This window comes from Zingiber officinale, chromosome 11A, assembly GCF_018446385.1.
Source record: "Zingiber officinale cultivar Zhangliang chromosome 11A, Zo_v1.1, whole genome shotgun sequence".
Lineage (NCBI taxonomy): Eukaryota > Viridiplantae > Streptophyta > Magnoliopsida > Zingiberales > Zingiberaceae > Zingiber > Zingiber officinale.
In genome coordinates this window covers 4,733,517-4,747,005 of record NC_056006.1, presented here as the reverse complement: position 1 = coordinate 4,747,005, position 13,489 = coordinate 4,733,517, and the positions used below count along the sequence as shown (strand labels likewise).

Below are 13,489 nucleotides of genomic sequence, written 5' to 3'. Positions count from 1 at the left end.
ATATATCAAATTTAATTATATTATATAATTTTACATTTTCCCATATAATATATAAAAAAATAACAATAATATGAATTTATATATATTAAATAAATATTTAATTTCTCATGCACACTAGCTCACCCAGGGAACGTAGATGAGGATTTGCTCCGCTGTCTAAATGCTACCGGCTACGCCGGTACACCAGTAAGCCCTTGAAAAGTGTTCTCACCTCTGCTGTAGGGCTGTAGCGTCATCGATCTAAATAGCTCTCTTCCTCTTCCATTTCATCTCCCTCGACTTCTCCTCCTTCTCTTCCTCGAACCCTTCGGCGATTTCCTCTTCGCCGCTTTCAAGATCTCGAGCCGCTGCTATCAGTGGATTCGTAGTTTGATCCGGGTTGGAGATCGCCTCTTTGAAGGTGATTTCGTCACATTCTCATCCAAGTGGAGTTCGAATTTTGTACTTCAAACGCACGTTGGAAGCAGATCTGGTTTCTGACCCTCTTCTGGAAGTATTGTTTTGATGGCGAGTCTTTGTGCGGGGTTTTGATCTTGCTCTCTTTTGGAAATGGAGGGCTTGAGATCGAAGTGCAGAATCGTAGCTCTGGTGGTTCTGTTCGTGTGGGTGGCTTTTTTGGGGCTGTACGAATTGCTGAAACCAGTTCCGAATGGGTGCATCATGACGTACATGTATCCGACCTACATCCCTATCCCCGCGCCTGCCAATGTCTCTTCGAACAAGTACGGGCTGTTCCTGTACCATGAAGGCTGGAAGACGATTGATTTCACTGATCATATAAAGAAAATTGATGGCATTCCTGTTCTTTTTATACCTGGAAATGGTGGAAGCTATAAGCAGGTAAGCCCCTGTCGTCACTCTTGTTAGTGTATAGAGTACAGTGCTCCACATTCTCTAATTTTGTTAGCCTTGAAAAGTCCTATTCTTTATGTGAAAAGATTGTACAATGTTCTATCCAAGTTATTAAGGAAAATCTCGTGCTCAAAGAGAATGCATCCTCTACAAAAAAAGGGGCACTAAGGATATTGCTGTGACTTATACTTTGACATTAACAAGTTGTTGACTAGAGATATACTTCATTTCAGTTAGTGGAATGTTGGTGCTTTAACATTTATCAACTCTTTTCTTGAAAGCAAAACTGCACAAATGCAGCATGTCTACAAGCAATCTTTTAATTTGCTACAATAGTTCTATCAAAGTCCTTGACTTTGTATACACTTGATCAAGCTTGCTTAAAAGTATGCATACTAACTTTATACTATTGGTCCGTGTCACCAGTTAGTCATGGACCATCGGTAATTTAACATGTAAATAATAAATCCACTTCTCTTACCTAATATTTATGTAATTTCCAAAATGTTAATCTACTATGATATTCAAAAAAAATATAAATAAATAAAATTTCGATATGCGAATTAGCATTTCGTTTTCTATCTTTTGAGTTTTCCTTGCATTGATTATGAATTTTTCTGGTAAGCTATTTCTAGCTTTTTTACGTTTTTATTGTCTTTCTAGGTTCGATCTTTGGCCGCTGAATCTGCAAGGGCATACCAAGGAGGACCACTTGAGTTATCTTACTACAGGGAATCATCTATGATACTTGAAAAAACCGGAGAATTAGATTTTTCGTTGGAAGATATGGAGAACTTTGCTCTTCCTAGCCAATATAATCGCAAGCTTGATTGGTTTGCTGTGGATCTTGAGGAGGAACATTCTGCAATGGATGGACAGATACTTGTGGAACATACTGAATATGTTGTCTACGCAATCCACAGGGTATATTTATCATTTCAACATTCAAGTGTTTATTTATATGTGAAGGGAGGATTTACTGTACTTGGCTAACAATGTATAGGCCTTCAGAACTTTTTCTATGTGCATGATTCAGGGCTATTTATTATTATTGATTCTGATCTGATAAGAATTTACTGAGTATAGCATGCAAACATTGATTAAATTTACATTTTGCTCGCGTTGAAGGATCTTTTGGATTTTGAACAAGAATATACAAGTGGTTTTTTTTGACACATATCAGTTTTGTATACTAAGCTGTTAGTATTCTTCTGATCATCTAAAAAATTCACATAATTCCAACCTTCACACGTTAATTATATATTTTTTTTCTCAATATCCATCACTATATGTTCTTACACATGTAGTCATTAAACATGCTCTAGTTGTTCAGTCTCTTTGCTAGCTTGTTGGGTTTTCCTAGTAGGAGTATTTCTTAGCAAATTATAAATTGTGTTGATGGCATACCTCCCAACTTACTTTTACTTTCAATTCTTAGTTCGGATCTCAGCAGTTAATTTAATGAAAGATTGCAATTTTTATGCTGGATTATCTTTTTTAACCTTCTTTTCCTTTGAAGAGAAACAATATTTTGATCTGCCATCATGCATGTAAATAGTTAAACATTGCTGCTGACACATGTCCTATATGATCTTGTAGATCTTGGACCAATATCGAGAATCTCAGGAAGCACTGTCTAAAGAAGGTGCTGAAATTTCTGGAGGCTTGCCTTCGAGTGTGATATTAGTTGGGCATTCAATGGGAGGCTTTGTAGCTAGAGCTGCAACTGTTCATCCAAACTTGCAGAGCTCAGCTGTGGCAACTATAATAACTCTTTCCAGTCCACACCAGTATGTTCTCTTACCTTTGTTTGTGCACATTATCAAATTTTTTTTGTATGGATACTTAATCCCTGATAGACTAGAGCTAAATGGTTTCCAGATCTCCTCCAATTGCGCTGCAACCATCTTTGGGACATTATTTTTCTCAAGTTAATGAAAAATGGAGAAAGGGTTATGAGCCACAAACCAATAATGGTGGCCAAATTATCTCTAGTCCAAAGTTATCTCATGTTGTTATTGTTTCGGTAGCTGGAGGCATATATGATTACCAGGTTTTTCTCTTTTTTTTTTCTGCGTGCTAGAAGTTTTTACTTTTCTTTTGATAAATTGTGGAAGAGATAATTGTTATGCATATATGCTTTCATGTCTTTTTTCCTTTCTGTTAATGTATGGTACAATGTGTGTTCCATACTTGGTTTTATGTTTGGTGATTGCTTTCCAAATCAATGGTGTAAGTCATTTCAAGCCTTGATTTATGAGTTTAAAAATGACAGCTTTATCTATAGCATGCACAATGTGACACCTTCCCATTTTTTTTCTCTGTTGTATTGTTCCTGCATCTGTCTTTTTGCCATTCTGCTCAAAGGTCCTTTGCTATCTGTGCAAAATAGGACAACATCCTAGTTCTTGTTCTAAATTTTTAATGGAGTTGTCCACATTTAGGGTTACACATTTTTTTCTATTTTGCACAGTTGGTGTAACCAATTGTTCATGCTCATGTGAATGGTGACTTTGATGATGAGAGTATTTTCACAAATATTCTAACTTATGGCAGATACATTTTTTTGATGGACGTATTTACAGATTCGTTCCAAATTGGCTTCTTTAGAAGGAATTGTTCCATCTACTAATGGTTTTACAATAGGGAGCTCTGGTATGAAAAATGTTTGGCTTTCTATGGAGCACCAGTGTATTCTTTGGTGCAATCAACTAGTTGTACAGGTCAGCACATTTACAACCTTGTATATGAATAGGTTTGGTCTATGAATCATTTGCGTGCCAATGATTTTTTGCAGGTATCACATGCTCTTCTTTCTTTTGTAAACTCTGGTACTGGTAAAAAATATCCAAGTGTAGCACAAAGGATTCTTGTGTTGACAAAAATGCTTCAGAGTGAGATCCCTCGCAGTCTAAATTGGCCAAGATTTGTGAAACCATCTGTGCCTTCAAGGATGTTTCCTCTCGAGGATGTTGGACATGCTACTGGTAGTTTTCATCTCATTACCCAGAAAATTAGTTTCTTCTGAACAATGTTTAAAGTTGTTTGTGCATGAACTTGTTCAAACTAAAGACTTATCAGTACAGGTTGATTGTCTTTAACTCATATGTTTATGTTCCTTTCCATTCAAAAAGGAGAGTTTATTCTGTGTTATCTTGTTAAGATATAAACATGTAATTTATATTAAGTAAACATAATTTTAGGTTTGTACATTCAAGTCACAAAAAGGAAACATGTGAAAAATTGTCATTTCCTCCTATTTTCTGGGGATGACCTATTGATATTATATATTTCACAAAAATTGCTGTATATGCTTTCTTACAGTGCACAATTGAATAATATATATATATACATATATTCCTTTTTTTAGTAAATATCAATTGATCGTAGTCTAAATAATTTTTTAAAAATATTTTATGGAGTTGTTATAAAAGGCAGTGGCAAATATATCCCCTTTTATTTTTCTTTTCATTTTTCAATTTTGTTTCTTAAACAAACACAAAATTAGAATTATGTAGTATTCAAACCTTTTCACATTCTTTGTGTTAACAGTCTAACACTATGGCTTATGTCAACATTGTTTTTCTTCTAAAAAGCAAAATTGTGAAAGTTTTTTTTACTAGTGCCTAATGCGCTGAACTCTTATTTAGTAGAAGAACTTGAAGTTTTTCAAACTAAACAACTGCAGATCATTTTGTTCATTCTATATCCTTGAACCTTACATCAACTAATTTGATCTTTATAGCTTTTCCCAATTTTTTCTAAATTTGATCATTTGTTTTTCTTGTGGTAATTTTTACATTGTTGTTCACATTCTCACATTTTACAATTTTCCTTTTGGCCCTCCTTTCTCCTTTATATTGTTACTTTTTCTTCTTGATTTGTCTGGTTAATCCTTCATTAGATTAGAGTTTAGAACCTTGTCATCTCTTCTAAACCCTGTTGATGGATATCTTCTAAATGATAGCTTTTATTATACTTTTATAACTTATATATTGACACTTGTGTTTATTATTGTTAGATACATTTTGAAGCAAATAAATGATTGTTTTTTGTATTGCTTTTGGACTATTAACATTTTATTACTTATTGACTATTTCATTATAATTTTCTTTTACATTATCAAGAATTTATGGTAACTCCAAAGAGTTGTATTGCTGCTCTTATTACTTCAGAGACAACCTGATAATATTGTGATTCAAAGTTCTAAATAAGGATACTGTTACTGGGCTTGCAGAACCATCAGTACAGGATCGATATTCTTGTCTTCCCTCTTTCAACTGGAATGAAGATGACCTTGAGAAAGATCTCTACATAGAATCAAGCACTGTGACTGTTTTGGCAATGGATGGGAAAAGGCGTTGGTTGGACATAAAGAAACTGGTAAATTTGACCTAGTCATAACATTTTTACTTATGGGTGTGGACTGTGGTATAAACTGAATGTTTCTTTCTTAGGTGGCTCCGTGCTTTGTTCTTTGGTTATTTTTTTGTTTTGGTGAGACTTAAATGCTTGTAGAATGGGTTTCAAAGTTCCAATACTTTTCTCTGTAGACAATAGATGCTATTGCCTCTCATTCTTTACTCAAACTGGTATTTATAGACGATATTACTAGGTACAATCCAGTAGGTTGTTCTAGTGAACTTGTTAAATCAGTGATCTTGAGTTTAAAGAGTAATTCTCTTAGACTTAAAACTAGTTTATTGCCTTGGTTGTGAAATGAAAATACAATGAAATTATCTATTGATCATTTATCCCCTCAGTGGGAGAGAATTTTTTGGTGATGATTATCTAATTTAGTAAACTTGATTTGTTGGTCCTCCAGAGATTTGTTGTTGACTCATTTGAATGATTTTTTGTATTGCATAATTGAAATTTCAACTACTTTCAGGGTTCAAATGGCAGAGGACATTTCATGTTTGTAACAAACCTTGCCCCTTGTTCTGGGGTTAGACTTCACTTGTGGCATGAGAAGACAAAAAAGGTGTCAGCAAATGAACTTCCTGTTAGTAGGAGAGTTATAGAGGTGACTACAAAGATGGTTCACATTCCTGCAGGACCAGCCCCAAGACAGGTGCCAATTCTGCTACATCTTCTGCTGATTCTTTTCAAATCACAATTTATTGGTTTCAAAAACGAAAATTTCTTTGTAAATTTGCTCCCATTTTTTTTCCCCAGAAATCTTGTTTTCTTAAATTAAGCACATAAAGCTTCTCCTTTGATGTATAGAGGCAATTTATGTTGTAAAGTCACTGTCTATCAGATTGAACCAGGAAGCCAAACAGAACAAGCACCTCCATCCTCCTTTCTTCAATTAAGTCCTGAGGAATTGCATGGTTTCCGATTCTTGACCATTTCAGTTGCACCTCGATTGGTATGGTCTTCTTTTCTGTGAAGCTTTACCATGCATTGCATTTACATTTAGTCATGAAACTTTTGGAGATTAACATCTTGTAAAGGAATTATGTTTTTGTCTGTTATTGGTGTGTGATGTGCCCACGCAAATTTTTGCGACCCTAATATTTGCATGTTTGAAGCTATTAATAAATTTTATGCTTGTAACTTGACTTTGCTTGTGTGAGTTAGGATTAATGCCCTAAATATTCTTTTGCCAACCATTTGGCTCTTCAAGAAACTGGATTATCTAGGGGGGATTGGATGGATGTTTATATTGATCTAGATTAGGTAGAGGCTTCTGTTGACCTAAATTATGGAACTTTGGAGATATCATAGATGATATTGGCTAGTTATCATGGTAAAGCTTCATATGTACCTAAGCTCTCTCAAAAAGGAAAAATGACTTTTGTTTTCAGTCCTAAGCATTTTTTGGTCTGCATTTTCAGAATCTAATCACACCAATGTTAGTGTTTTCAATTCTCCAAGTGGCTACTCAAAGATGCTGAGTGTTTATATGTGGCGATTTCATTGGTCAATTTTATCCCATGGTCACTGTCAGACCTACTTAAGAACATTGTGTCCATTATTAGAAAAAGTAAACTCATTATTGTGCAGCTGTTTTTTATCCTAACTTTTTGGGCCATCTATATGAATTTTATCCTCCATTGAGTTCTATGTGAGCCCATATCACTTCAAAAATAAATAAACCCTGAATTTTATTTCCTTAACCATCATTTCTAGGCTTCTGTCATTTCAGAAAATTTTTGTAACCATATAAGTTATTAAGTAGTTCCTGTTTTAAGAAAAGAAATGCACTTGCAAGATTCTTAATTTAATTATTTTTCCTTGTCCAGACTGTATCAGGTAGACCTCCCCCAGCTGCTTCTATGGCAGTTGGACAATTCTTCAATCCTAAGGAAGGAGAAAGAGAATTCTCTGTCGCCACACTTCTTCATTCTAGCTATGTTCAAGAGGTTCATACTTAAGAAGATAACAATAGGTTATTTTGGTTAAATTGAGTATTGGGTTTGTGCCACCAAAGATATTTGTTCCTTTTCATTTTAGTAAAATATACGTAATCATTGATCGGATTGTTGCAGGAGATTTTGCTCAAGGAAGATCATCCACTTGCTGTCAATTTGTCATTCTCCCTAAGCCTTGGCATTTTACCAGCTACTTTGTCACTGAAGACAATAGGCTGTGGGATAAAGACTGCTGCTGAGCAAACTCCAGAGGAGCAAAGCAGTGAGCTTTAGTTAAACCTTTCTTAGTTCTTCCAATTAAGTTTTGGTTAACATCTAGGTAGTCCTTTCTTTCGGACTATTATATCTTTGTGTTTGTGTATGATTGTTGTGTTTCACTGTGTATACTATAGTCCTGAATACCTTAAGCACAACTAGTTTTTGTTGAGGTCATACTTATGTACGAGGCGCTAGGTGTTTATTTTTAAATATGTCATTCATGATAATGTAATGTAGAAGTGAACTGCCTATATAGCGGAGTTTTAGATTTTTCAACTTCAATATGCCATCTATGCCCTGTGCAACTGCTCAATCACATGACCTTTCTTTTGATTCTTTTGTGTGGCTTATCATCTGTTACAATGATCTCCAATAGTCTTATCTATGTAGCAGTCTTCTTGCAGCCTCCCAGAGTCAAATACATTATTTTGACTAGCTGTGGCCAACCATCTTAAATGAAGAAAGCACATTATTATTCATAGAATAGAATGGCTCTAGGCACTTCTTACACCTTTCCAAGCACTAAATAAGGAAAGAACAAGTGAAACCATACAACTTCAGTTCACAATTGAAATTGCTTGGAAAGGCCAAGCATTTGCTTTAACGGTTGCTTTTTCATCTTTCCGTAGGGTCCTTTATTTGGTTAGATTAGAGGTGGCTAAAGAGTCAAATGTTTGGAACATTGAAAGTAGGTGGATCATGTCTGATTGAATTGATGAGATCATGAAGGAATAAGAAAAGTTCAAACTGAGAGAGAACATAGCATAATGATGTTATATGATGAGAAGAGATCTCTGCAAGTTATGTGCACTAAGCAACCTAAAGCTACTACATATTGAGCTTTTTCTCTTTGTCCAGGTTTCATACCATGATATTTACCCAATGTTGACAGTTGTCTGCATTTGCAGAGTTTTGCAAACTTCGCTGTTTCCCACCTGTCGCTTTCGCTTGGGATCCACAATCGGGTTTACATATCATTCCTAACTTGTATAGTGAGACTATAATTGTGGATTCTTCACCTGCAATGTTTGATTCTAGTTCAGAGACTGGCAAGACAATTGTGTTATTGTTGGTAAATGCACTGTTGCTTCTTGTGTTTTGTTTTTAAATTTTTTATTATTTTTAGAGGATTTAAATGTGCTCATCTTTTTGCTCTGTGGTATTTTTTTTTTGCATCAAATTCATTGCAGATGGATCCACATTGTTCATATAGTATGGGCCTGTCTGTCTCTTTACCTACTGCTGCCAGTAGATTCTGTCTTTCTTATTTTTCACAGGTGAACTTTTTTTCCGTGATAGATGCCTTCAAGGTTCTTGCACTCCTTTTCTGTAATAACCATATATTCTCCACTAAAATTGCATAAGATAAATGTTCAATATTTTGTGAAAAGTTATAGGAAGCTAATTTGTTAATAATAAATCTTCAACCTTTGGGCAAAAGTTAATTCAACAATGGACATCACAAGTAAAATAGCTTTCTTTTAAAAAACTAGGAAAATAAGAATAGGTCTTTCTCCATGTGATGATAGTTATGACCTACTTTGGAATTTTTGGATAGAGTTATATTGTGATTTTAATTTGCTAGATCACGTTGATATTTTAGATATAGGATTTTATCACTACGTACATCTACATGTAATTATCTGTCACAATGGAATAGGCATTACCATCTTTCCTTTCCTCCTGACTTATTAAAATTGATGCATGCACTTCTTCTTCTTTGTGGCTGAAACACTTTTTCTCGTTGCAGTTTTTCATATTTTTCTCTAACATTTATTGGAAGTTGACACAAACTATTCAACTTTGCAGATCACTGGTTTCATGATCGCTGCAGTCTTTTTTGCTCTGAATCGGCAAGCACGGGCTTGGGAGCTCGATACATCTGTGCCTTCCATTTTGTCAGCAATAGAGTCTAATTTGAGAATGCCACTCCCATTCTTCTTCTGTGCTATGCTACCAGTTTTCATATCTTTTCCAGTTATATTACTGACAAGAACTCAGTTACCTCCAATTGCAAACTACATTTCAGTTTCAATATTGTGTTATTTAGTCGCAAATGGAGCCATCATGATTTTGATCTTCAGTTCTCTTCTAGTCCTATACACTGTTGCAGCGGTACATGTTTATATTAGGAAAAGGTCAGTGCTTTCCTTATTGGATCTTTGTGCAATCTTCAACTGCTTACACAGTACTTATGACCGTCATCTCGTTTTTAGTTGTCAAGGAGCCATTCATGCTACGAACATTTTTATGCATCCATTTTTCTAATGATAAGGGCGATTTTACATGCCTGCACTTGGTTACTCAGCACTTTGAAGCCAATAAATTGCTTGTGCTGGTATATAAATTGTTAAGCTACATACCTTAAAACCTTTCCAATAGAGTAGTTCACTTTGAGAGATGTTCCTTCCCAAGGAAAAATCTACTCTTAAACAAACATGATATTCCTAAGTTTGGTTACTAAAAACGACCTTGGGATACCAATTCCCATAGAATTATGATTCCCAGTTCATAAGGAATAGCTAATTGCTTACTAGCAATTATGGAGTCTTTTCCAAATATTTATTGGTTAATCTTTGTTGATTTTAAAAATATTTATTGGCTTTCAGCTGGATGGCATGGGAAGACAGCTTTGTCCTTTTTCGCCAAATTCTTAGGTTTACCTCATTCTTCTGTTCAATGAAGGTAAACTACTTCTAACTCTTCCTATTTGTTATATCTCTAGCATCTGCGCTTCACTTTGAACCACTCAAACAGATAGTGCAGGTTCTGAAGAACAACGCAAGTCTTGTGGTGGCATTTGTTGCAATTCCACTCATCTATTTCATTCATCCAGCTCTTGGCCTTCTTGTATTCCTTTTATCTCATGCTTTCAATTGTCATGCTGCTCTATGCAGGTATTCTTCCAACAAATTTAACGTTTCACTTTGATCAATTTATTACATTTTTTTCTCACGAAATTCAATATTTCATCCTCGACAAACTTTGCGACTGCAACTTTTTTGCCTTGGAAATTATAGTTTCTACAGGCTAACTTGTGCTGGTTTTTCAACTAATTCTGTCACATTCTTCTATGGAGTCATTAACTAATACAAGATACTTGTGGGAGAAAAATACATAATATTCACGATTTATATGAACTTCAACTTCATTATAGCCTGTTTCACCTTGGATATAAAATACCGCCATCCTATTTATTTTGCTACTAATTCTTTTGCCCATTAGTTCAATTGTTCAAGTAAATGTTGGATGCTGTACATTCACTTGACCCTTTTTCTTCATCGATGTTTGGCCTAGTTCAACTTTCCAAAAAATAGCACCTTCTAATTATGGTGATATAGAACTTTTTATTTAGTTTCACTAATGTCTATCTATATGGTTATTTCAAAAAAAAAAAACAGTTCTTTCTATCTTTAGTAAACCTTCTAATCATTGTCTTCAATTTTACCATTCTAAGAGCTTATTTCATTCTTGTAACAGCTTTTTAACGGCTTCATTGCGCAGTCATGCTCAAAGGAAAGAACACTCTGATTCTAGAACTTATCACAAGCCATCTATACAATCCCCTGAACAAGCCAATGATGGTTTTGACCCACTACTTCCTCTTGACGAAAGCTATTCCCCTACCACATCGAAAAGCTTCAGTGACAGTCAGCTTGAATACTTCAACTACCAGCTCAGCATACTGATCTTGCACCTTCTTGCGTTACTCATGTTTCTACCATCGCTAATTGCTTGGTTCCAGGTATGGGTTTTATATTCCTGAACATCTGCGGCCCAAAAAAACTTGTAGCACCGTCCCAACTTTCATAATGGATGTCGCATGTGATTTGTATTACTTGTGCTCATCTTCACCCATTTTCTTAATTTTCGTTTCAGAGAATCAGGTTGGGACAGAGCTTCCCTTGGCTTATTGATTCTATTCTATGCACCGGGGTTATTCTGCATGGCCTTTTCGGCTCAAGGCCAGACGTGAACTCCATTTCTGTGCCCATACAGTGGACTCGTCGAAGCGAAGCTGGTCTAAGCCTTGCCTACCTTCTTGCCGGATACTTTACTTTTATCAACGCTCTCTTTTCAGCCCCTTATAAAGCACTCTATGCAATGGCTGCCATCGGCGCTTTATGTTGCATTGTAAAGATTATCGATAGAAGGAACAGGTCTAGAAATAAGCGGAGACATTCTCATAAGCACTGACTACAGACTTATCCACGGTCCACTCCACCGCAAGGAAATCATCCGTTTCATTTGGCCATTGCCTCATGGTTGGATTTGTATTCATATCCTGGATTACCATATACATATCGAGTTGGCAAAATGCAGGTCTTATTTAACTTTTCACTGTAGAGTTCTTTTCGCCTTCTCCAAGTTGCTATTTGTTCCTTAAAGCCAAATTTTAGGTGTGCATCATTTTTGAAGTGACTATGCATCGATGTGAGTTGTTCCTAAGAATCTATATCTAAACATTTTCTATGTTTCCTTTTAATACAAAGGCAGATGCTTTATTTTAGTCCCAAGTGCACGATATTGTAGCAAAGATTAAGGGGAGCCTGAGTGAGTCTTGCTATATTTTGCTATTTTACTCTGCATATTCGTTCGGTAATACTCCTGTACAACTCTGGATGCCTGGATGCACTAAGGGCGCCGCAATTTTCAAAAAGTGAATCGAGACGTTCAGAATTGTAAATGTCGCTTAGGAGTGTATATAGAACGGGTGTGTAGAATAATAAATCTCTCTCTCTATATATATAAATATGATACCTTGCACGCTCATGGACGATTCTTTGTGGTTCGAGCGTTCGGAAATAGTTTCGAGTGCGTTGTGTTTCGATTCATTTTGGAGAATCAAAGCGTCGGAGAGTGTTTCCAGGCGTCTGGATTGCAAAGGGTCGCCCATGAGTGTGCAAGATAAGGGTACGTAGGCAAAAAAAATTCTCCTTCTCTATATATAATTTTGATATGCTGTGCATCTTGCTTTCGTGCCCCTGTTGTATGATTGAGTCAAGGCATGTGGAAGTGATTCGGGCACCTCGAGCAAGTCAAAGTCAGATCGCCTAAATCACTTCCAGGTGACCTAACTCTTGGTCGCACAGCTAAGGCATACACAGGGTGGTGTGTGTGTGTATATATATATATATATATATATATACACACACACGCGTGTGTCGGGCATGCTAACATCACTCTCTATATATAAAAGGAAATGATATGTTATTCGATTCTCATGCCTAATTTCTATTGGTACAAGTTGCACTAACGGTCTAACTCAGGTGTTGATGAATGACAAAGTTAAGTTAGGTTTAATGCGATCTAACGATTTAACTAAGTGTGCAGGAGAAGTCCAAATAGGTCGACGGGTTGACTGGATATCTGGCAAGAAATCTAGTTAGGTCGACGGGCTGACCGAATATCTGGAAAGAAATCTAGTCAGGTCGACGGGCTGACTGGATAGCTGATATAAAGTCCAGATAGGTCGACGGCTGACCGGATATTTGGCACGAAGTCCGGCTTGGTCAATGGGCCGACCGGATAGCTGACATAAAGTCCAGACAGGTCGACGGGCTGACCGGATGTCTGGCAAAGTGATAAGTTAAGGTAAGTCATTAGAGGAGAGTGACTTGGTGAGAATGTGTTCCCCGTTTGAGGAAGCAGTAGGCGTCGATCCAACTTAGATCCATTTGGGAAATCTAAGTTGAGATCTTGACTAGATTCTGATCTTGAGGAGACGGAATCTAATTACTACTGTTGGTTATAATTGTGTTAACACTTGTTTTACAGGGTAATATAAGTTTTATTGTCTCAGACTAACTTTATTTTACATGAAATAAAGGCGGCTAGAAAAGGTGGTTCGGACGCTCGGAATGTCCAAAATAAATCTTGTCGCCAACTTGGAGCACGTTGATTGGATGACTGACGTCACTGTCCAGGCGCCCGGAAGGGATCCAGGCGCTCGGAACTACCTATATAAGCAGCCTTCCACCTGGAGCACAAAACACAAC

At 36.3% G+C, this 13,489-nt stretch overlaps 1 protein-coding gene across 2 annotated transcripts; it reads left to right on the top strand.

Annotated features, from left to right (window-relative positions):
• The first annotated feature begins 240 nt into the window (after window positions 1–240).
• Window positions 241–12,000, top strand: LOC122031693. Of its 2 annotated transcripts, none has more exons than XM_042590792.1 (18): window positions 241–840; window positions 1,516–1,776; window positions 2,452–2,642; window positions 2,734–2,905; window positions 3,438–3,575; window positions 3,650–3,839; window positions 5,090–5,235; window positions 5,744–5,926; window positions 6,116–6,226; window positions 7,104–7,223; window positions 7,350–7,494; window positions 8,399–8,562; window positions 8,681–8,767; window positions 9,300–9,628; window positions 10,100–10,175; window positions 10,257–10,387; window positions 10,971–11,235; window positions 11,370–12,000. In XM_042590792.1, exons 1-18 carry the CDS (start codon window positions 550–552, stop codon window positions 11,685–11,687), a joined length of 3,318 nt encoding a protein of 1,105 aa, XP_042446726.1. In that variant the 5' UTR covers window positions 241–549; the 3' UTR covers window positions 11,688–12,000. The 2 variants fall into 2 exon arrangements, with proteins under 2 accessions (XP_042446726.1, XP_042446725.1); XM_042590791.1 differs by having other exon boundaries at window positions 243–840; window positions 10,248–10,387.
• The last annotated feature ends 1,489 nt before the right edge of the window (window positions 12,001–13,489 follow it).

Bases quoted from the DNA above. Each gene is read 5' to 3' on its own strand.
- LOC122031693 (XM_042590791.1), top strand. From the start codon at position 550: ATGGAGGGCTTGAGATCGAAGTGCAGAATCGTAGCTCTGGTGGTTCTG. The intron at 1,777-2,451 runs GTATATTTATCA...ATGATCTTGTAG, and splicing joins TTGTCTACGCAATCCACAGG to ATCTTGGACCAATATCGAGA. The intron at 11,236-11,369 runs GTATGGGTTTTA...TTTTCGTTTCAG, and splicing joins CGCTAATTGCTTGGTTCCAG to AGAATCAGGTTGGGACAGAG.